General features: G+C 29.1%; 1 protein-coding gene across 4 annotated transcripts in view; it reads right to left on the reverse strand.

The window, feature by feature from the left end:
- Positions 1–25,892, reverse strand: part of RhoGAP19D (Rho GTPase activating protein at 19D) — a 448,570-nt gene that overhangs the window by 137,024 nt on the left and 285,654 nt on the right. For 3 of the 4 annotated variants that reach the window (XR_012758648.1, XM_075381037.1, XM_075381039.1), the window contains 5 exons: positions 24,427–24,638; positions 20,933–21,313; positions 18,928–19,263; positions 14,298–14,429; positions 1,395–1,640 (listed from right to left, as the gene is read on the reverse strand). Coding sequence is in view for 3 of the 4 variants with exons in the window: in XM_075381037.1 (XP_075237152.1) it covers positions 1,395–1,640; positions 14,298–14,429; positions 18,928–19,263; positions 20,933–21,313; positions 24,427–24,638 (1,307 nt within the window). In the remaining variant the exon portion in view is untranslated. The remainder of the gene's footprint in view (positions 1–1,394; positions 1,641–14,297; positions 14,430–18,927; positions 19,264–20,932; positions 21,314–24,426; positions 24,639–25,892) is intronic. The other variant, XM_075381038.1, reaches the window with a different exon arrangement.

Below are 25,892 nucleotides of genomic sequence, written 5' to 3' on the forward strand. Positions count from 1 at the left end.
TACGGGTTCCACCTAGCTTTAGAAAAGTTTTTCTTTTATGATTTGTTTGTTAGCTGAAGATGCATTTTAGTGACTAATTCCAAACAATGAAAATTAATGCAAAAATAATTTTTAACTTCTTGGTCAAGTTTGCCTACAAAAACAAGAGTTCAAGTTACATTCAGTACTGTCATACTAATTAAAGTTACTGGCCTCTGGGCAGCTGACAACGGTAACCAATTGATTGAAAATTAATTCTCTACTGATTTGTTTACTCTTTCTATATATATGTGTTGTATGTGTATGTGTGTGATGACATAATATACAGGGGATTCTAAACTGCATGAGAATCTCTCAGGAAATGATTCTGTAGCCAAAAATAAAAAAAAAAGGTTCATATAAAAATAGGTTCATTAGCGAGTTTTGGCTTGCAAAACATTTTGCCCTCCTTTCTGTTCCCTCTGTGAAATTAAAACGTACTAAAATTGTTGAGGTAAATTTGGTACTTTATTATAATTCTTGATCTAAGAAATTGAATAAAAGGTCTTAAGAAAAATAGGGTAAAACATGAAAACGTTCTATAGCAAAACATATTTTTGTAGGTTTGGAATAAAATAACTTTGTTAATTTATCAATAAACAATAAAAATATCTAGTTAACTTTGTAGAGAATTTAATTTTGACAAAATTGATATAAATAATGTCTATTAAAATTAAACAGAAATTTGTGTTCAACTTTAATAAAAATCATAACATACTAATTGGATCGGAAAATTGATACAATTTTATTCAATTTTTTAGATCAAAAACCATAAGAAAGCACCAAATTTACCCATCGATTTGTATCCAAAGAATTTTAGTATGGCTTAATTTTACAGATGGAGCAGAAAACGGCTAAATGTTTTGTGACCGGAAACTCACTAACGAACCGTTTTCTAACCTATGAATGGCTAAAGAATCATCTCCTAAGAGATTGGTGTGCAATTTGGAATCACACAGTGGTAAAAAATTACATCAAATAATATTATGTATTTATTTATGAATACAACAAATAATTTTTTCTATAATCTGATGAACCGATCTTAGTTCAATCATCTAATTAATTACTTAAATTATAAAAACTGTACATTAATTACAAACATGCAGTAATTAAAGTAATAATCTGTAAACCGCAGCATACTAAAATATAATTTCCCCCATATTAATTAATTTAATTATTAATAGTTTACCAGTTAGAAAAAAGCAAAACTAATAATATTATTATTGTTACAATTACCACAAAAATTAAAACATAAAAAAGTGCAATTGAAAATAATACACCCACTACCTATAAAAAGAAATGAAATTAAAATTATAAGATCTAATTAATAAATAATAATAATTACATAAAAAAATAAAAAGTAAAACGTTTCCAACCTTTATTAATAAACTCAAAACCACTATCACAGTTGGTGTTACGGTCATAATGATCACCGCCGCTATCAAATGACATACTTCTTAAAAAGACACGAGATGCTGGACGAACAGGATTTGGAATATCCAATTTTGTTGGACGTACAGCCATCTTCTTTCGACTGGTTTCATTACTAACATCACTTTCATCATAAGTAGATATTTTATTATCACTATCCATAGTTTTATCTTCTGTGCTTTGGTTTGTTTCTGTTATAAATAAATAAATATGGGAAAAATAAAAAAAAAATTATATATTTATATATATATATGTAAAAAAAAAAAAATAAAAAAAACAAATTATAAAATATATATTGTATAATTAAAAAAATTATTCTGTTTTATATTATGGTATTCTTTTTTAAAGCCTAAGTTCCAAAAGAAAAAAAATGGTACAGTACTACAAATTAAATGGTTTTTTTTTTTGTTAACTATAAAGTAGCAACATCTGTTTGTTCAACATGTTTTTCAGCAGGTGAGGAAGTTTGAACTACAGGACAATTCAGTAATAAATTATAGTCATTAAATATTTAATTAAAACAAATTCAACAGGTCAACTGAAAAAGAATTTTGATAACAATTTAATATAAAGAGCAATATAATTAATCATTAATCAGAATTTTATTTAAACAAAAGGTAAAAAAAACAAACAAAAAACTGGTTCAAAACAAGTTCTGTGAGCAAATCAAGAATGTAACCACAAAAGTTTTTAATATTGAAAAAAAATGTATAAATCAATCTGAGATTATCTGAGCATAATTGTATATAATAAAAAAACAGAACACATAAAGAATAACAGATGTAGAATTTCATAAATAATAAAAAGAATTGCTTTATCATTTCCCAGGAAGGATCAATGAAAAGTATAGAAAAATTTAGTTCAGAGCAGCATCATAAAGTAAAAAAAAATAATATATCAACAATAAATGTTAATAATAGTATTATTAAAAATAAATAATGCAGAAGATAAACATTTTAGGACTTTAATTCAAAATAACTAAGTTGAAAAGAATCACTTTTTTGTACAATTACTTTCTACAGACAACATAAGGGGAGGAGAAAATAGTTTACAATTAAGTGTTGGAATTGTACGTGTACATCCCAATCACTGACGAGAAAGACACCCACCTTGTGACGATTCCAGTCGCCCCCTCACACATTCCTAGCCACTGATTGGCTTTAACGGGAACTTGTACATGGACAATAATGAAAATTTAAATCTTTTAATGATCTCATATTTGTTTCTTTACTTGATGTAAGTGTTCAAATTTGAAACTAAAAAAAGCAAGCCTAAAAATATTAATTTGGTTCCTAATATAGACAGATTTTATCTACATTTTAAGAAAACATTTCAAACTTAACTAAATATAATTATAGTGCGATCATTTTATTGGCACTATGTGCATTACTTGAACAGACTCCTATGAAAAGCTTGTGTAAATTATCATTGAAGACAGGAATATCGTATGGGAGTGCACAGAAGGCTACTAAGAAATTAAGTCTACATATTACCGAATATATTGCATACAGGAACTGACCCTCCCATCACGATCATATACAGTTAAAAAAATAAGATACTGCCAGTAGTTTATCGATCGGGTGGAAAGTAATGGATGGACAAACTGGATAATGTTTTTTAGTGATGAGACGTATTTTCACCTTAGCGGTTACATCAATAGTCAGAACAACAGATATTGGTCAACACAAAATCCACACACGCATACGTAAATCGTTGCTGCACTCACGATGAATAGTAGGCCCGCCTTTTTTCTAATGAAACTCTTGACAGTCTGGCATACCAGGATAAATTTATGCCATTTGCAGCTCTTCTCCAGCCTGAAGAGCGCTATTGTTGCTTGCAACAGGACGGGGCAACATGTCATACACCCAAAAGTTCATGAATTTCAGGAAGAAATGTTTGGTATTTGCACGATCTCAAAAGGTCTGTGACCCCCTTGTACCCCTGAGTTATTGTCACCAGGCTTCTTCTGAGCTTTTTATAAAGGACATGTGTATCAAGCAAACCCACGTACTCTACAAGAACCGGAGTGATCCATTACTGCAGAGATGAATTCCATTAGTCCTGATGTCCTACAAAGGGTGTCAAAAATATGAAGCGAAGGGTTCAGACCTGCCGTGAGGAAAACGGTAGATATTTCCAACTCTTGCTGTAAGATATTACCAGTTGCATAACTAAATTCCATGAATCAAATCAAATGTATCTCTGTATTATAGTTCATAGTGGAATTATAGAGAATAGCATGATGTACAAGATAAAATGATCGCACTACACTTGCAAGTTTGAGAAGCTGCACAGATTAAAATTTTTAAATTGAATTTGAAATATATAAGTTATATACCAGTTTTTTTTTAATAACAGATGACATAGTTTCTCCATAAAAGCAGTCTTTTATTAATTATTAAAAATTGTTTTTTTTTTCAGGACAAAAAATGCTTGCGCATAATCATTGCCTGGATAAAAAAAAAAATCATGAAAGTATTTTATAACATTAACTTCTTTTTTAAATTTTACTACCGACAAAAAATGTTAAAATAATAAACAAAAAATCTCGTTTTATGGTAAAATAATGCACGTAAGGTAGTTGGGTGTAGTGCAAAAGTGAATAAAAGCCATACAAAAATAACTAATAATAATAATTATATTTACACACCGAACAAAAAAATTTTTTAAAATACAAATAACATATAGAATGCAATTTTAAAACAAAGTACCACTAAAAAAAAGAAAAGAAAATATAATAAATGAAAAAAAAAATCCCAATAACATGACTGTCTACCATAGCATCTAAAAATATAAATAATTTATAAACAAAGCAAAAAACAAAAATAAGAAAAATCTAAAAAGAAAAAGAAAATGTAAAACTGAATATTACCATTTTTATTATAACAGTACGCGCATCATTAAAGAAAAAGGTTTGAGTTATATCTACCAAACCACTTAATGAAAAAAATTAATTTTAGATTAAACTTTATTCTTTCCTGAGTTATTCTTGATACTTCATAAAACTTATTTAACAATAGAGTTAGTTGAAATTATATATAAAATGTATCACAGGTGTTTTACTCATTTTCAAACAATGCGATTACATAAACATTATAACATTATGTAAAAACATAATAATGCTAAAAGTTATATACTTAGAACAGCGTTTTATCTGTAAAATCTTTTATAAATTTTTCTGATCACTAGTTTCAACATAGCACTATTTTTTTTTTTTAAATTGCTATTCAGCTCAAAGTAAAGATATAAATAAATATATTTTATAATGAACTAAGCATTTACTTTTTTATTGAATCTAAGCTGCAGTTTTTTCCTCTTTTTAATACCCAAAAAATCAGATGCGGCTTAGATTTAAACTTTTTTTTTAATTAAAAAAAAAATTATATTTTAGATCCTTTTAGTTTTTTTTTGTCCAATTACTTAAGTATTACATATTATTACATTTACAAAAATTAATGATTGAAAATTGGTAGTAATTTATTTTCTTAGTCGGGTAGTTTTTCAAATGATTTCATGATCAATAATAATACAAGGAAGGGCCAAAAGTTAATCTTTCCATTTTGTTTAACAATTAACAAATATCTTTAATTTTTAATAATGACCTCAAAAATACCATCATTACCTGGTAACCCTCACCGGGTATTTATCCTCATAATACGGTCATTGTACTAATCTATTACTATTTTTCTGCTTTTTGATTTTTTTACATACTGCATTTATTTAATGTCCATATTTTTGTCGATCTTATCATCAGCGTACTAGCAACGGCATCAAGAAGAGTTTACTATGAAGCTCGTATAAAAACGATGATGATTTTATACATGAAAGAAAACAAGAACGATCGGCTGCCAGAAAGTTTGCCGATGAAGAAAAAATGTCATCAAAGACGTGAATAATGCGATTTGATTTTTACTTCAAATTTATGACAAAGGGTTTCATAGGACCAAACACAGGAAGATGTCCCCGAGTAGATGATTATATTACTCAATTTATAAAAGATGCATGATCTACAGCACCGCCAGTAACAATACAAATGTTACAATTGAAGGCAAGCGAAGCTATTGAAAAATGTAACATTTTAATTTAAGAGGCTGGTGTAGAAAATTTATGAAAAGGGAGGGATTTTTTTTAGATGGACAACTTCAATCTGCCAGAAACTTCTTGCAGATTTTGACGATAAGTTCATCCGGTTTCAGAGATATATCATCAGACTTCATGCAAAACATATATGAATTTAAGAATACGGGAAATGCAGCTGGAACACCCCTTTACTTTGATACGCCGCATAATTATATAGTAACTTCAACGAGTGAAAAAGAAGTTAAAACAATAGTACAGGATACAATAAAGTACGTTACTGTAATGCTACATATTATGGCAGACAGCCAGAAATTACCACCAGTTTTAATATTAAATAGGTAAACAATCCCCAAAAATAACAAATTTCCTGATGATGTGATAGCAATGCCCACAATGGTTGGATAACTTCTGAAATTACAGAAGACTGACTGGGTAAATGTTGTGTGGAACAGAAAAACAGGGACTCACCAAAAACATAAAAAAAATGATTGTAATGCATGGATTTGAAGGATATTTAGAGGATTCAATGAAAAATAAATTAATGAAAGAAAACTGTGACTTGGTGATAATCCTGGGCAGTATGACCAGCTACTCGATGTCTATATTATGACGACATTCAAAGACAACATGTAAGAAAAGAATACAAAAACCTGTTGCATTAAGTAAACCATGCTCTAACTGCTTCCAGAAAAATAAAAAGGGAAATTCTTCAACAACAGCAGAATAGGAATGGAATAAAATAATAATACCTCACTCCGTTAAAAAATGGAGCATAAAAAATACCAAGGATAGAAAAGAAAACAACCTAAAACGGGACCTAATATGATGACAACGCGTCCAGAGACAATAGTGATCTTGAAAATGAGTCCTTATCTGACTGTAATTAATATTTATTCAATTTAAATTAACTATATATAAATATTTTATTACTGGAAGTTTTTTATTATTTAAATTTTCTTTTTACTAGTAAATTATCTTGTCAAATTATCTATTTTTTAAATACAATCCTTTGAAGTAATTCTTTTTTTGTTTGTTAAAATAAATGTTATTATTTTTTATTTAACGACTTTTTTCACAAAAACCTTTTGAAAATTTATGGTGCAGCTTAGATTAGAGCAAATAAGATAATACAGCTTGTCCAAGCCGAATTGGTACAGATCTTATGAACAGCATAGTATCTTGCTGCCTAACAGACATGGGTTTGTAACACTACTCAATTAAAGACAGTATGTATATGGTAAGACTATTGTTTATTTCAATCAATGAACAAATTCACGCCTTATATTTATTAGTTACTTATTTAGTTCTGAGTTTATATATAATTAAATCGATAATTTATTTATTAGAACTGAAATAGTTACGTTATGCAATATTACGCGGACTAATTGGCTATTACTGATTAGTGTTTAGGCCTAAATATATTTATTTATAGTTTTATAACTGTATAAAATATCCAAGCCAAACACCCACAAGACATGTCTACTGTTTATGCTACGCTCTTTTTCCTTTATTCTGGAAGCTGGGAACAACCATACGCTAGCCTTACATATGAGTCATATGTAAGAAAAATTTCTTTAATCGGGTTTATGTAAATAATAACCAAACGATGATTATAAACATTCCAATGAAACATTAAATCTCTATTTACACAAACCGTTCCTGATTCATTAAGAGACCAACTTGTTTTTGTAAATCATTCCGTTCTAATTTATACTATATTTGCAGTTAAAACTTGTCCGGTTAATTTTGTGTATCCAAAGAGTATAAGGTTATCATCCAATTATAGCGTTCTTTGAGTTTAAATTCTTGAAAGTAGTTGGAAGTCTTAAAGTGAAATTTTAAAAGTAATTTATTCGTGTTAAATTACTAAATTTTTGTCGGCTCTATATTTATGGTGGTGAATTGATTTTATTATTTTTCATATTACATCTAATTTACGTGGAAAAGACATTCACTGCCCAGGGAAAGAAATTATACACGTTTTCAATTACACGGCAGGGGAAGCTGCAGTTGGAATGTTTGTTAGTAACCCCAAAAAAATTATAGGAAGTGTTGCATCTGCTGCAGGAGTCTCAGAAAGAAAGTTTACGAATTACCGATGAACTAGCTTTGGAAAAAAATTCATTCTCCTTGCATAGGAATAAAACGCAAGAAGAAAGTGACAAACTTGGACAGTTTTGATCGGAATGCTGTATGACGTAGTGTTAAAATTTTACTTAAACGAGGGCTTGCTTTCTCTAAGGGAAATTACCGCAAAACTAAAATGTGATGGGGTATTTAACGGGCAAAAGCATGGACTTCAAATGGAAAAGAATCAGAAAAACAGGGATATTTTTATTGAAAAGCATGATATTCAGTACAAATGTGGTTTGTGTATTTGAATAACGTTGAAGAAGACCAAGAAGACATAGATCGAGTTGAAGGAAGACCAATTGCCTACATCAACGAGACTTATATTTAAAGTTCTCATTGCCAACAGAAATGTTGGCAGGCTTTCACAGAACTCTACAACGAGACAATGGTACAAACAAGTCTACATTATATTACATATATCTACATTATATTACATGTGTAAAGCGATTGCAGTTTTCCCTAAACATTTCCATCCATTTAAATGAATTCTTTTTGCCTTTATAATTCTTTTACCCCCGCATTATTAACTAAAATTATTAAACTACATATATATTGTAATAAAGTTCTTAAAATAAACAGTCACAGGCAAAATAAAACAATCTTACCGCGAACTGAAATATCAATTTCTTTATAAAATGGTTGCCTTATTGAAATCGACCATAAAAAAATTAAACAACAGGAAAAAAAAACATTTTGTATAAATTCTAAAAATCAATAATTTTATTATATAATCTATTAGTAAAGTTATGAATTATGAAACTGTCCTGCGAAGTTGGGAAAAAAATCGGATACTTTTTTATGCATAATTTACTATAAATTCCTATACAGTTCCTTTAAATTAATTGAACAACTTTAAGAAGAAACATAAAAGGAAAAAGCAAGGTTTACTTCAACATAAAACTCAACTTTTCCATTAAGTCATTCTGTAATGTATAACTTTAAAAATCTTTTTTTTCTTTGGTGAGCATACACTAAACATCACATGATTCTATGTATGACAGTTTGCACATTGAATTACGGTGTACCATAACTGCATGTAAAATTGAAAATTTTATTAATTTTTTACATTAAAAATTATTTTCCAGCTAAATTTAACTTTGCATTGCTCTAAATAAAAGTCCATTTTATTGAACTGTTATTCACTTTCTGTTTTGTTTTATTTATAATATTCTGTTTAGAATTAAATTTCCTACAAGTTTTATAACAAAGTTATTAGAAGTCAAACATAAAAAAGTGGATTTTTCAATTGCCGTTTTTTGCTGGTTTTTAAAAAACCGCTCAAGTTACAGTTCTCGGATTCATTTTTTTTTCAATTTATCAGATCAAATTTCACATGTTACCATCAAATTAGCTTAGATTTTTGCATCCCAAGAATTTCTGTATGGCTTCATTTCATTGAAGGAGATGAAATCTGGTAGAAATTTTTGCCAGCCGTAACTCGTTAACAAAGCATTTGTGGACCTATGTTTATATCCACTTTTTTCTTTGTTTTTACATGTAGAATGAGGCTGCCAAAGTATCTGCATATCCTGGTAAATCACCCTGAATAATATACAGGTGTATCGCAAAGTTCTCTTGGGACCTTCATTATCTAATCTAATTGTGAAAATAATGGAAAAAATTCTTATAAACATATGTCCTACAATGCTTAGTTTGCGAATTACAGCTAGTGAAAAATTTCGCTTGGATTTCAGCTATCCTAGTAAAATGATGTACTGAAATTTTTAGGACATTAATTAAGGGCAGAATTAGTGATTTGTTAAGGTTTTTGACCTGAAAAATCAAATAAAATAGGTCCCAGAACATTATCTGCCGTAGTTCTTGAGAAATCTGGGAGTGAAAACCAATAAAATGGGTAGAAAATCCCTATTTTTTATCTTTGACATATAATAGCTTTGTTATATGGGTAAAAAACACGTAAACCTTTAAAAAAAACTTTCAGGGAATTTAATTCTGAATGTCTTTTTAATGTTTGAATTAAAAAACCTTTCTGGATTTTGGAATGAAAAAGACGAACAAGGTTAATAATAAATATATGACTTGACTGGCATAGCTGGGATAGGTCAACCTAACCTATACCTCTATGAAAAAACACTATTTATAGGGAATACAAAAGGTAAGAATCCAATGTCTTGATAAGAATTATTAAAGAAACGTAAATAACAGATGTCAAAAAGCTACTACAGAGTGTGAGCTAAGGATGATTGGAATATAGAAATCTTTATATCACACTGTATTTAAGATTTTTCCTTAATTTTCCAGAATTTTTGCACTAAATATCGTGAGTGTAAGAATGCAATTAGGCTATCAGAATTATTACATTAAATCATTAAAGACAACAAAATGTGTAAAATATTTTTAAACTGTCTGTATGAGTAATAAATTTTTTTGTTTAAAAAATAGTCAACTTAAATTGTGTGGAAATAAACTTAAATTAGGATTCCAAATAAATGTTTAATTTTTTTAAAAGAAAGCACTCTTACAATGACGCCTTTTTATTTAATTGATTTGATAGTGTTAAGTATTTTATCTGCTGAACATAACTTTTATTATCATATTTTTTCTTTCTAAATTTTTAAATTAATCAATAATTGACTACTTTTCTTAGCAGTACCCTATTCAAGTTACTTTTTAATTAGATCATCAAATCATTTTTAATGGCTTAATCCTTTAACTTTCTTTTTTAATTATAAAAGGTTTGATTAAAAAAATGCAGAATTTTAGTTTTTCTCAAAAAATGTTTTATTTATTCATCAATATTGCTGTGTCATCTTCAAAATACTCCCCTTCAGACATAATATATTTGTGCCAACGCTTTTTACACCTCTGGAAAGCAATTTTCAACATGGAGTTTAGCTCTTTCTGTAATTCAGTTTTTATCTCTTCAATGCTGGCAAAACATTGCCCTTTCATGGTTATTTTCAGCTTGGGTATTAGGAAGAAGTCACAGGGGGCCGTGAAGGCGAATAAAGAGTCTGAGGCATCATAATGGTATTGTTTTTGGCCAAAAATTCACGAACAAGCAGTAAAATGTGAGCAGTTGTATTACGATGGTGCAATTGCCATGAATTGTTTTGCCACAACTCTGGGAATTTTCTTTAGATTGCTTCATGCAAATGGTGTAGAACTTCCAGATAGTAATCTTTACTGGCTATGTGATAGTGATTCAGAGATTGTCCATAATCATTTTTTTCACTTTTTCGACACTGTCATCCGTTGTTGATAGGCTAGGAGTCCATGGCACTTGTCATTTTCAACATCTTTACGGCCCTTTTGGAACCGTTTGTACAACTTGTAAATGCTTGTTTTATTCATAGCAGAATTGCCAAAAGCAACATTCAGCATTTCCAATATGGTGTTGTACTTTATTCCGTTCTTAACGAAAATTTAATGCAAATCCTTTGTTCCATTCTTTCTACAAGTTAAAAATCATCGACGGTACAAAAACACAAGTATAGCATTTTTGAAAGTCAACAATAAACTAAGCATCCAATATGGGTGTAAATATACATTATAATAGCAATGTAAATATACATTAGGAACAAGTGTACCAACACAACATAAAAAACTGTGATAATTTGACTTATATAGCACAAAAATTTTAAAATTTTACTTATTTTTTTATCAAACCTCGTATAATTAACACATATATCATCAATGTGGGTATTTTAAAAAATTTATCAAAACATTTATGTAACATTAAAAGTTTTGCAAATAATATTTTTTCAGTTTATACTGCAAATGTGATAAACATAATCCAACCCTGATTAGTGTTTAATAAAAGAAAATTTAAAAGACAAAATTAATGAAAAAAAACTATTTAAATAACTTTAATAGGCAATAAAACTAAACCTTATAAAAATAAACAGAGATTATCTGTTAACATAACCAACAGATGGAAGTAAACAAAAAGAACCGATTCACAGAAGTGAAGACCAAAATGAAAAGCTAAAACATCAATTTTAATGAAATTTCGTTACTGTAAAGTAGTAACTGTGAAAAAAATCTTTTATACAACCCTGCATCTAGCCGAGTTGATTTAAGTTAAAATTACTGCAGTAAGAAGGCAGCATACAATGACATGTCAAAACATATAATCGGGTTAATAAATACAATTTGGACAACAAATCACAATTCAAAATAAGTAACTTCACATGGAGACTATGAAGTCTTGTTTTACTCTATAAGCACATAGACCCAAGGTCTTGGCCTTCTTACAGCCATAAGATATAAAGACCATTCTTGGGTAAGTCGATAGAAAGAGAGCGAAACTACCTCTGCCAAACTACACAAACAGCAAGAACATAATAATTGAAACAACTCGAAAATTTCGGCCAGGATCCTTTTAGGATATAATTAAAATACACTAAGTACTACTGAGGAGAAAATAAAAAAAATGTAATGAGAAAAGAATAATCTACAGGCTGCAAAATGAATATCATGTAAATGACGCTTCAAGAGAAAATCCAGGCAGTGAGAATCAATTGTGAGATAATTGTACTTTTATCTACGATTAAATCGGCCAAGAAGTAACTATGGTAACTAATAATAAGTCTGAATTCTTTATACTTCATTCTCATGATGACGTGAAAGTAGCAATATTAATAATAATAATCTAACAGACGCATATAAGTTTTATATAAATCTAATTGTCATGTTTGTTAGTTTTTTGTGTTTACAGTAGACATATTCAAGACAATATTTCATTACCATATTTTAAAATATTTTTAGTATTTCAAATCATTTTAATTTTTTGCATTCTTTTATAGCTGTTTGCTGCTACAGCACAACTGTTGAATACTTTTATTAGTTGTCCTTATAATAAGCGATAACAACCGATGAAAGATCAGATTACAATGTTAAATATAAAAGATTTATATCATTTTTAAATCTTCACTGCCTGAAGCATTTAAAAAAAATTGGTTTTTGCCAATTGTACAACGAAAACTTTGTACAATCATGAAATCATGATTGCAGAAGATTGAGTCATAAGTAAGTTGACACAATTTTTGTTTATATAACAGATTGAGAAGGAGTGAGAAAGTTGTGATGTTAAAAATATGCTTATCTTACTACACTAACAATCAAACATCTTATCTCAATCTCTACCAAAAAAAAAGAAGAAAACATCTGACAAGAGGTTAAAAACTTGTGACAGCTAAAAACAAAGAACAGTTTAAAAAATATTTATTATGACTTCTATGAATCATGCTAGATATAGAATGTCATAAGTTAAAAAATTTATGCAAAACCACAGGCCTATGTTGAAAGATCAAAAAGTATCAACTAATACAACATTAAAGTTTTTACAAAAATAAACACAATCAAATTCTAGTGCATGACTCTGGTACTCTTCCTAGATATAATTACAGCCTGGACATTCTTCTTTAAATTAAATGACAACGTATCATAACACCAACTCTTCTATATCATCAGCACCTAAATGCCTTTAAGAGGATGCTATCTTCTGAGCAATTAGCTTTTAATAAACAGCAAAAATTTATGTCGAAAAAACGAAGAAAAACTGAAAGCCAATGAGTTAAAAGTTAACTGACATTACTGTTATAAATACTTTTTATTTTTTTCCTCTACTAAGAGGCAATAAAGAATAATTATTTATTATAAACGCACAATAAATACCCAACAGAGTTCTGGAAAATACTGGATTTTCTTCTTTATTACTAAATGCTTAAATCAAGAAAGATAACTTTTTATCTCTCTGTTAATGTTGTAAATACATTCAATTCTCTACTGAATTTGAAAATTTTGTTTGAAATAATATCATTAACATTTATGCACTGATCGGTTAAAATTTATGCCGCAAAACGTTCTGGTTAAAATTTACTTAACAATAACCCTTACCAATTTTACAGAATTATCTGTAGAATTTACTTAATTGAATTACAAAGGATTGAGCCATAATCCACCTGGAGTATTACTCTAGCTCAAAAAAGGTCAAAAGAAAAGCTTACAGGTAGAGCCACCACCTTGCCACCAAGCTCCATCAAAAAGCAACTGTTCCACTATCTTTCCCCACCTCAGAACCGGTCAGTACGGCAGGCAAAAAACCCAATTCCCACAGTATTTATCCAAAAAAAAAGATTATGTTTATTGAGGTTTAGTAGTCAAACAATAAAATAGTGAGTGTCAGGATAAACTGTAAAATTACTTTTCAGTTTACCTATATAAAAAAATTCATGAAAATGAAAACCAAAAACGGACAAACTAAAAAAACCTTATAATAATGAAACAGATACTCAGTGGTAATATATATATATATATATATAAAACCAAAATCAGATATTTATTGCTAACACTGACTAATTCTCAAAATTAAAAGGGGATAAAATTAAATGTAATAAAAATAATTTTCACTACCTATAATGAACAAATATTTTTATACAATTCAAAGTGCAATTTTTATTTAACTATTTGCTATATACAAAAAAGCTAAAACAGCATATTAATACATAAAACCATTAAAAAAAATCACTAAGCCTCACCAGCAATAATAAATTAAAAACCTTTTAAATTATAATAAAATAAAAAAATTAATATATTTTTCTTTTTTTATCAAAAACAAAAATAATAACTCTCAACTCATGCACAAATAAATATTATACTTTACTTACCTGATGTACGGATTGGTTTCTGACAAGCTTGCAAATATGAATCTTGTCTGACAGCCTTATGTCGATGCGGCCAGGAATTGCCAAGCCACGATGATTCAGCAGAGTTCGATCTTGGTCGACTTTGGTCAGTCTCTGAAACATGATAATAATGATAACCAAAAAAAGAAACAAAATGGTTATTTTAACGATTGAAAAAAAAAATTATTTTAAAACAGAAAAAAAAATTAAGAAACATACACGGACCCGATTAACCGGATGAAATTTAAAAACTAACAAGTGAAACAGAAATTTATAAAAGTACTGAAAAAATTAAAGACACCATCAGGAGAAGAAAATTACAATTTTATGGGAATTTATACAGAACGAGTGAAAACAGATTAAAACAAGTATTTCACTTTCATAGCAGTAGAACTATTAAAACTATTCGGTTTAAAAAAGTAGAAAACCATCTTAAAACTAAAAATCTCTAAAGAAACCTGTTTAAATAGAGACCCAATTTGGAAAATTAATCAAAGAAAAGTTTTCAGAGAAGAAGACGAGTATAGGAATAAAGTGGACCGAGAAGAAAAACAACAAAGTGATAAAATACTGGGAAAACAAAAGAAGTTCCAAACTATTATGCAAACATGATCCTTAATGGTCCAAACAAAAAAAAAAAAACATATATATATAATTATTTATATAAAGAAAATTTTATTAACATAAAACATATTTTTAATAAAATAAATACATATTTTTTTGAATGAAATTGACTTCAAAACCACAAAAAACTAATAATATTTTTAAATTTTTACTTAATCTACATGAAATTAAAAATAACAATAATCTTACCATTAATCAGGCAATGATTTCAAAAATAAAAAAATTGAAGAAATACTATAATTAAATAAAATAAAACTTATAATTTATTATTATATTATTAAATATTCTTTTTAAATTCACTTTAAACGGTTTATTTTTTTTACATTTTAATTTATTGAAACCTTGTTTAGGTCAATACAAAATGCTACCCTTATGAAAACAAGCCACTCCCAAGAATTGCAAAAGCAAAAAATTTATGACTTGATATAAATACGAAAAGGAAGATAAATAGATAATATGAACTACAAAGCAAGAATATATAGATTATTTTTTTGTCATAAACTCTCCATTTCACTAATTATTAATTATACTTCTGCAACAATATTCTTTAATTTACTGAAATGTCAATCATTTTTTATGCAGTTACAAATTTAATTACTTGACGATATAAGATGTATGTGGTTTTCATCTGTACACAGATGTAAGAGGTGTGATAAAAATTAACAAGAATTTTTTAATTCTGTATGCTATGTCTTCATCCCAAATGATGACAGCACTTTCAATAATATATATCAATATTTTCAGTCATATTAGACGGGTAATTCAAATTTGGCACCGAGTAATAGGAAATACGCTATTATGAATGTTGATTTTTATTTTGTTTGAAAATGATAGAACAAATAATTTGTATTAAAAATTGAATAAAGTACAGTGAAGCGGTGAAGATGTTAGAGAACGCTTTGGTGAGGATATTACGTCAACATTAAGAAGGCTGTGAAGACGACAAATGGGTTAGACATCCTACCCAACACATCAACAACTGATGAAAATATTGACAAATACAGGACATTGCGATACAAGGATTAAGAATATTTTCTTTCCATCACCATAAATTTAAAGTACATTTTTAATTAACTTCAGAGTTTGATTAAAATTTTAACACAATGTTTATTCAAAACACTAATTTCAACCGCATAACAAGTATTTACAACTGAGGAACACCACACTTGCCAAAGTTAATTTTAACAAAAATAAAAATACATCCTATAGATTAAACCAGGAACTGCTCGACCAACTACTTTTACTTTCCTGGCTACAGTGATATACACTGTTATAGCAACAACAGGAAAATATACAGATCGGCCAAAAAAAGATCTAATTTTTATTTTTTTTTGAAAGGGCAAAAAAAAACTTTTCCATTATTATCGTTTGAAACAACATAATACATCCCAACCCTGTAGGGGGAAGACACCCACCATATGACATTACAGATTGCCACACCACCCCCTCCATTCCGAGCCCTGAGGGGCTTTACTGGAAGTCGTCTTTAGAGCCTCTAACTGATTACATCTCACAGTCATCAGCCAGGCCTCAGTCGGGATGCCACCAATGCAAATGTCTTGGCAGACAATTGTATTGGTAAAATACAAACGAATGAACAACCATAACTTCAATATTACAAAAGAAAACTTATTTAAATAATTATTAAATAGTCGAATACAGATGCACGGCCTTAAGAAACAAACAATATTTGACAGCATCATTGTATTACATCATAGAGTATTTTGGATGTTGGCTGCTAATTTAAATTTATGATGCAAAACTGCATAGCACATATAATCCACAAGTATGTGGTAAATTGTTAGTTGGCAGTTGCAGTGAACACAAACGGATGCATCAGTCTGACTCATCAGCTGTCCATGTCTAAGATTAGTGTGCCATGTTCTCCTTTCAATAGTTATTCTGGACTGAAGAGCTACATGGCAGCACATTATCCTTGATGTGTCACAGTTTTCTACTGTAATAGAGAATCACATTACAGAATTATTGTAATTGGGAATCTGATATTACAGAGTAATCTACTTTAATAGTCCAGTCACCTTGCTACCTGCCTCGATGAGTGTATTTAACAGAATTAATGAAATCGGTAGTGTAACACAAGTGGTGAAAGACGGTTGGCTACATGCGTCTTTAGCAGTGGACTCCGCATATTCATTACCCAGGATTCTCAAACAGTTAGGGATCCAGCAGTACCTCATTTGTGTGTTGCGATAGTTTAACACAGTGATTGTATTATGAATTTCGATTAAAAATTTTATTTTCAATAAAAGAAGTAGATTTAGAATAAATTGTAAATAACCTGCAAACAAACTTTTTATTCCAATACTTTTAAATCCAAAAAACCTATTTTTGTCAGATGATGTTTGTGCCTATGTATGTTGACCTGAATTTGGTCTTATAACTCTTGATCCCATACACCAATTTTCTTCAACTCGGTAGACAGGCTGTACTTTCACATTTACTTTACTGTTTACTTAACAAAAAAAACTTCCAAATATATTTAAAATGTTATCGCTAAACACTTGACATGACTAACACGTAATAAAAATTTTCAAAAACTTATTAACATAAAGGTTATCTATCCATAAAGCAATACAGATTTTATGATAACAAAAATAACCAAGATTTAAGGGAAAACTTTTCCCATAATGTAATATACAGTATCCTTAAAGTAGTTTTCTATATGCTGATGATTGAGTAGATTTAAGCACTTATAGTATCTGATATGTTTTTTTTATTCCCACATCATATTTTTTTTTGTCAGTAGTTTATTGAGATAACTTGTCACTTTTTTCTTCAAGTCTTTATCACTCAAAATACTTTCCTCCCAAAACGTCTTACAGTTTAGTAAACAGGTGATTGTCAACAGGGGCCAGATCAGGACTGTACACTGGATGATCGAAAATTTCCCATTAAAATTATGAACAACAATCTGGCATGAGGCCATGCATTGTCATGGAGGAGCAATGAGTCACTAGACAGTAGGTCCTTTCTACAATTTTGAAAGGCCCACCAAAAGCTTTTTAAATATTTTGTAATACACATCAGCATTTACTATGGTTCAATGAGGTTTACAATCAACATAGTGTGGGTAATTTCAATTCCCAGAGAACAGTAGTCGTAACCTCGCGAGTACAGACTGCCTGTTTAAAGTTTTTCTTTTGGTTTAGATGGTGAACAAGAGTGATGCCATTCAATAGACTGATGTGTTTATTATCTGGTATAGCATGTGAAAACCAGATTTCATCTCCTGTCATGAATTGTGTTAGGAATTCATCCCTGGATTTGACATAATTATAGTAAAATGACAATGCAGAACTCTTATAGGTGTTTTGTGGGTTAATTACTAGACTTGCATGAGATTCACCTTGTACAAATTTTTGTTTACTTGAAATAAATAGTAACAATTTCAAGGACAATAGCGCAAAAAAAAAAGAAAAAATTCACTAACTTAATGAAATGTGACACACCGATCCTGTTTGAAGAAATCAATGTGATGCAGCAAATCATCAATGACAAACGAGTGACCAGTTTGTCCATCTTTATGAACATTTTTTCTCTCTCTCTCTCTGCATTAAAATTTTGATACCATCACTGTACTCCATAAACTACCTTAATTTGACTGTGAATACCACATGATCAGAAATTTCTTACCATTAAGAAATCAAACTGCAGATCTCACTTCACACACCAGCAGCATTCTTTATTTTCATAGTCATTTAAAATATATACAGAAACAACACACTGTTTTAATAAAACAAATGAAAGTTTTGTATATAAAAGTTATATAAAATGGTCAGTGTATATATAAAAGTTAAATGTAACTATTTTTTTAGCAGAATGAGTTTAAAAGTATCATAATACAAAATGCGCATTACTCCTGTAATTTAATGAAGCGATTGTAAGAATATACAAACAACTGTTCTCTAATCTCGTAAAGGTTAAAATTAAAATAAATAATGGAATAAATGAAAACAATTAAAATTACCTTTATCAATAACAGGCGAAGCACTATCGAACGAAGATGATGATAATTCCTGTTCATTATCACCAGAATTATCAGTCGGTGGGGGTTCACAGTGTAATTTATAATTACCGATGGGTATAGTTCTATTACCAGATAATACACCAACACCACTACTCGATAAGGTATTAGTATTTAGAGAACTACTACAAGTAGTAACGATTGCATTGCTGGTATTCAAACTAGAAGCATCATTAGATGATGACGGTACTGGTGTTGGTAACGACGATGAAGAAATCGATGGTACCACTTGACGATTAATAGAGGAAGAAGTTTGTTGTAATGTTCCACTTGGTATAACTGTTAATTTATGAAAAAAATTAAAAATTAAAATTCTAATTCAGTTAATGAACAATTAAATTATTACTTCATAATAAAGTCATACTATTTCTCTACAACATAACTAAAATTATTTATATCCATTATTATTCATTCTACAGATTTAATTAATATAATCAGATACTGTCTGACAAACCACTAACAACTAAGCAACTCTAAATTAATGATATTCATAAGTATATAAGGTGGGGAGAAATTTATACAGAATAAATATAAAGTTATGCAGGTTTATGCAAATGATATAGCATTTGTTGCACAAGATAAACTTACTGCAGAAAACGATAGTTTCTGAGAATATTTGGATAAATAATTATCAAAGATTAACTTAAAAAAAATCTTAAAAAATCGTTATCTTTAGGCATTTTAGCAGAAAATCTAGTTATTTTTTTAAATCTTTATACTGTTCTCAGTAGGTAACAGTTTATATTCTGTTAATCCTCATCAAATTCATAGAACAATTATTTCTCCGATCTATGGAATAACTCGGGAAAACTATTTTTACATGAACATTTTTTAGTTATAAAAAAATCACATAATAAAAAAAGTTAAGTAATGAAATTAACCGGTAATTTATATATAAAAAGACTACACAAAGATCCTCATTCAGGAAAATAACTAAATAAATATATTAAAATAAATTAGGAATAATTCACATATAAAATACAACTGAGATAGGAATGTAATGAACCCTCACCAAAAAGGGAAACGGCCATTGAAAATTAATTAAAATTTGTATAAAACCTTAATAGATTTAAGTAATTTAGAAAAGTTTATCAAATTCATCTGCATATTGTTTAAAATACAAATAATTCTATACACTAGTTTTAATCTTTCACACAATATTATGTTAATAAAGGAAAAAGTGATGTATTGTTATATGATATTTACAAATACTGGAGCATTATCATAAAACAAAAGGTATGTATGTATGTATGTATGTATGTATTAATTGGTGTCTCCAATTGTAAACGATAAAACATCTACCTGGTAGCTGCATTGTACTTATAATTTTTTTAATAAAATATTAGCTTTAATATGTCAATTTATAGTTAACAACTGTCAATTCACTGAGCCATCTTCAGTTGGCGTTTCACAAAGCCAACAGTCATATGACCACAAACGATGCTGAATGTTCTGAACATTCTGTTGAGGTTACAACAGCAAAGAATTCATGATATAGTGTTAGAGAAGATTGAAAATGCATGAGATTGTTAAAACAGTAAGCATCTCAACTAAACTGGTGCATCATAGTTTACACCAAAATCTACATATGTCAAAATTGTCTGCAAAATGGGTACTGTGTTCGCTCACAATTGATGAAAAGAGGTAAGAGTATTTGAAGTATGGAACCAAAAAACTTGAACATCATTGGACTATGTATATAAACTTGAAATGAAATTATGTTGAGAAATAAAACGATTTTTCCTGAAAAATCATGTCTTCTTTACTTTTGCACAGATGTATGTAACCAACCTATTGACAGATGATGAATCCACGAATTCAAGTTTTTTTTTTTTTTGATTGAAATTATAAAGCTTTATATTACATTTGCCATTTTTATGTGTTCACAGGAACTTTGGTTAATAATTACAGTATTAAAATAAATAAATTTTATAATTAATCATCTAACCTGCACTATCTAAAGATCTACTTTCACGATTACTAAATCCTTTTCTTTCCGATTTCGCTTCAAATTCTCTTTTTCTAACAGCCACATTAGGATTGCTTCGTTTTTCAGACAATCTTGCCAATTCACTTTTATATAAACTTGTTCTATCAGGTAAATCGCCATCATCAACACGACCTGATTCAAACTGTCTAGCACGATGCGATACTATTCTCTGTAACGGTGAAGCAGAGATGGACTGTTGTGGCAACGGTTCAATAATTTTACCATTTTCTTGTATTCTACCTAATGTTGTAACAAAACCACTTGTATTACGATTTCTTGAACTTCTCGTTAAATCTTGATTTGGTACATTTGTTACTGCACCACCGCAGACAAATCCTCCTAAAAGAAACAAAAAAGAATATATAGATTTAGTTATATTTTAACTAACCAAAAAAACAATATCCAGTGCTCTTCCGTGACAGGAGCACCATATGCAAAATAATAATTACTTTAAATAATTTAATAACACTACTTTTTTTTTTGAAAATGGAAATTGTATGCAATATTGAGCCGGGTAGGGTGGTATTTTGAGTGCTTATAGTAATATTTTTAAGTATATTATTGAATTATTTTGGATCATTATCACCACAATAACCTCTACGACAGACAAGTAAAATTATCTTGAAGGTAACAGATTTGAATCCCTTAATTTATACTATTTGTTGCTAAATATTTTGATACCTTGTTCCTTTTGTTAAGCTGACATCAGTGTTGCCAAGTGGAAATCACCATATTAACATTAACTTGACCGATCTAAGAGAGACCAATCTGTGTAAATGTAGAAAATTTTACTGCAAACATTTGATAACAACATTTTAGGATAAATCCAAATGTGTGACTGGTTCAAACATTTTAAAAATTACTGAACATTTGGGATGACCATCAACTGATATTATACAAGAAAAAGTCATTCATACTCAAAATGTGATTGTAGGAAATTGTAAGCTGACTATAAATGATATTATAATCCCGAGATATTATCGTATGGTGTATGTCAGCAGATTTTGACGCATGAGCTGAACATAAAGAGGATTGCTTTTCGTAGTCCGTACCATGACTGCTAAGTAATGAAAATAAAACAGCATCGCAGAAATGCTTGAAGTGAACTGAAAGAACTGCTTTGAAGTGATGTAGATTTCCTTTCTAAGGCTATCACAGGAGACAAAAATTGGATTTATGGTTATGATTCTGAAAATAAGTTGCAGTCATTCTAGCAGAAGAGCAAATCTTCACCTCAGCCAAAGAAAACCAATCAAGACAAGAGCAACATCAAATCCTTAGTAATTTGTCTTTTTGATACTAATGGGGTTATTTACAAGGATTTTGTACTTTCTGATGAGAAAAATAAATGAATTCGTCATACTGTCTTTATACACCTAAGGGAAAGCGGCACAGGATGACTGGATCTATTCACTATGGCAATGCAAGACCACATACACCTTTTACATAGTCGCAGTTTTTGCCAATAAAAAATAGCACTGTGATTGTTTCTCATCCACAATATTTTCTGATCTTTTTTGTAAGTTGAAGGGATAATGATTTGGCAAGATACACAAGATTCCAATGAAATCAAAGGTTGCAGAGCACTCACAAAAAAAAGCTTTGGAATCAATATCTGAGCTCTCAAGGTGACTAATTTGAAGATGATAGTGGAAAATAAGATCAGATATGATGTGATTGTAGTGTTATAATTTGGGAACTTTTGGGTAACACCTCATACATAAAATAACTAAGTTATTCTCGATAATTTAAAAAAATAAACTCTGTTACATCATAAATTAAACATTTTTATCTCATATTTTTCTGAGGTTATGCAGAGTTTCATAACTTGGCCACACTGCTCCTAAGGTCAATGAGAAAGAGACTCTAAATATATGTCTGTACATTGAATCAAACCAAAGATATTATAATTTCACAAATTAAATAAAAACTATAAAAAAAAAAAATGGTTAAAGATATCAATTTGAAATTTCCAAGAAGAATGTAAAAATTAGAATATGGTTCATCCAAAAACTTATTGCTTTTTACTTCCTTGTACGAAGTAAAGGAAGTATTGAAATCACAAAAAAATTTGGTTTTCATACTTCAACAGAAATATCCATTTTGACTGGTTTCGGTGTGACGTCTGTAGGTATATATCTCGCATAACTCAAAAACGATTAGCTGTAAGATGAAATTTTGGATTTAGGACGGTTGTAACATCAGTTGTTGTACCTCCCCTTTTGACTGCAATCAACTAGACCAAAAGTGTCCAAAATAAGCCCAAAATCCAGATTTTTTTTATTTTGGACATTTCCTTAACGGTAGTAATAAGCCATCATCGAAAGCTATTCAATGATATATCATATAGGTGATACTTACTTTCATTGATTCCAGAGTTACAGCCAAATAAAACTTTAATTAATGAAATTTTTAGATGTTACAAGGGGAAGGCACATCGGTTTGAATCCGACTTCATATAATAAACATATATATATTTTTAATTTAAATATAATAATTATTAAACTCTTATTGAAAATAAAAGTTTTACAATAAATAATAATTCAATAATAAAAATACAGAAAAAAGAAAAAATCAGAAGTTATTAGTGAAATAAAATTTTATGTACTTTTCATTTTAATTCAGAAATTTTTACAGAGGTTAATAATTATTAATAAAGCAATGTATTTAAATTAAAAAAAAAGAAGTTAGAAAAAGATATATGTATATTCGATTTGAATCGATGTGTCCGTGGTTACGGATTCGACACGTTTTCACTTATACCACATAACTACTTGAGCGACGTGAAACAAAATTAATGTATAAGCTAATATAAATTGCTGATACGAACACCACAAAAAAAAGTGATGCCCTGTGGTGTCCATCACAATGCAATTGTGTAACTGTCCACTTTATTAAAGAATAGGAGGATTATATTTTACTTTCAAATGAAGTGCAGCAAAAAATGTGTATATGTGATTTAATAGATGTACAAGGAAGTCATGTAGTGTCCACATCAGATTTTTTTTAACAATGATCAAAGTTAACTTGCAAGAGGGAAAAATAAAAAAGTAGTGTATTCTTCATTCTCACATGAAACAAAAAAAACTGGATATACATTTACCAAAAGATACAAAAATATAACAGGCATTACTCATAACTTCAGAATCTTTACAAGTCACTTTATAAAAACAGAACAACGGAACATACACATACAAATATATTAATGATGACAACATACATTAATTTGACAAACACAATCAAAATCATATCAAATGTATTATTTGTTCATTTAATGACTAAGTTTCGTAATAAGTTTAAAAGAAGACAATATAGGTCAAAGTGTAAAACTACAGAGTAAAGGATTATAATTCTGAAAAGATCTTCTGGAAGCACATTTCTAAGAACTTACGATTCAAGATTATTATTTAATAAAAAAATTATATATAAATAAAATAAAGAAAAAAACTTACCTCTTTCAACATAAATTTCATCGTTAGAGATTGATTTACGTGCAGGAGAATGATGAGGACTCGCAGGTATAGTAGGCGGCCAAACTGGACCTAATTTTTGTGGTCGAGCGTAAAATTCTTTTTGCGGTATTAATTCTGGCCCTCCACCAACCCAAATTGGAACAGCCGGCCTTTTAAGGAATTCTTCTTTTTGCTCAAAACTTTTTCTTATCCTGAACAAAAAAAAATTTATATACATTAATAAAATATTAAGATAAAACAAAATTTAAATAAATGTAATTAAAAATAAAATAATTGTTAATAATTTCGATGTATCGTTATTTTGTACCATTTCTTGAGAAAAAACCTCATAATCATACTTTCAGTGCTGTTGCAAGGCCATGCAACAGCTTCATATAACCAATAACTCTTACCGGTTACTTTGTAAACAGCTACGGTCGCAGTTGTGGTTTGTCTTTCATAATCTAGCGTGAAGTTACATAAAACTCACTGTTTTTTAAATTTGTTTAATTTTTGTAATCAATGCTACATAATGTATAATTTTTTTACTGCGATTTATTATTATATTTTATTGTATAATTTTCTATTTAATATTATTAGATTGGTCTTACACCAAAAAAAAAATTCAACAATCTTTAATCTTTCAATGCCAAATTACAGGATGAGTTTAAGTTATCAATACTGTTATCAGCCTGAAAAAAGACTGGGTCTGTAAAGTCATAGAGAAAGAGAACGAACGGTATATTAAAAAGAGAAAATATTATGTTGGCTAGGTTATCCAAAATTGATTATAAAAAATATCGTCAAGATCTTCAAGAGAAATCACTAGCTTCAGTGATGAAATGAATGATCTCACTGCTTGAATGATGACAAAAAACAAAAAGTACATTGAAAAAGCATCTCCTAACAGAAAACTGAAGAGAGTACCAATGGGCTAAGAAATGTGTAACTGGATTTTTGAAGATTAACCTACAAAATCATTTCATTGAAGGGATACATTCACAGTTTATTTAAAAGCCTGATAGATAATCTTATTTTTCCAAACACGTTGTTCAGTCGCTAAAAAAACTAATTAAAACAAATATTTTGGTAATCACTTCGGTTGATAGACCTCACTGTCTTCTTTGTATTGAAGGCATGATGAATACAGAAAATTATACAGTGATTTAAAAAAAAAAGATTTCTGCCTAATATAGAAAACAAAAACTGGATGATCAGCAAAACATCTTTCACTTTAAGAGGGGCCAAAGTTCATGACTGACAATAATATCTGTAGCTATACTGGCCAGGAAACTTGCCCTACCTCAACAATATTGAGCATTTTAGAAAGTTAAAAGTGCATAACAAAAGAGAAAATGATCAACAGTGTAATATCTACATAAGAATTTGTACCTGAGCATCACAGTAGAAATAATAAACTATTATCCATAATAGTAAAAATTAGACTTACTGTTTTTAATTTTTTG

This window comes from Lycorma delicatula, chromosome 13 (genome assembly GCF_047948215.1).
Source record: "Lycorma delicatula isolate Av1 chromosome 13, ASM4794821v1, whole genome shotgun sequence".
NCBI classification, from domain to species: Eukaryota; Metazoa; Arthropoda; class Insecta; order Hemiptera; family Fulgoridae; genus Lycorma; species Lycorma delicatula.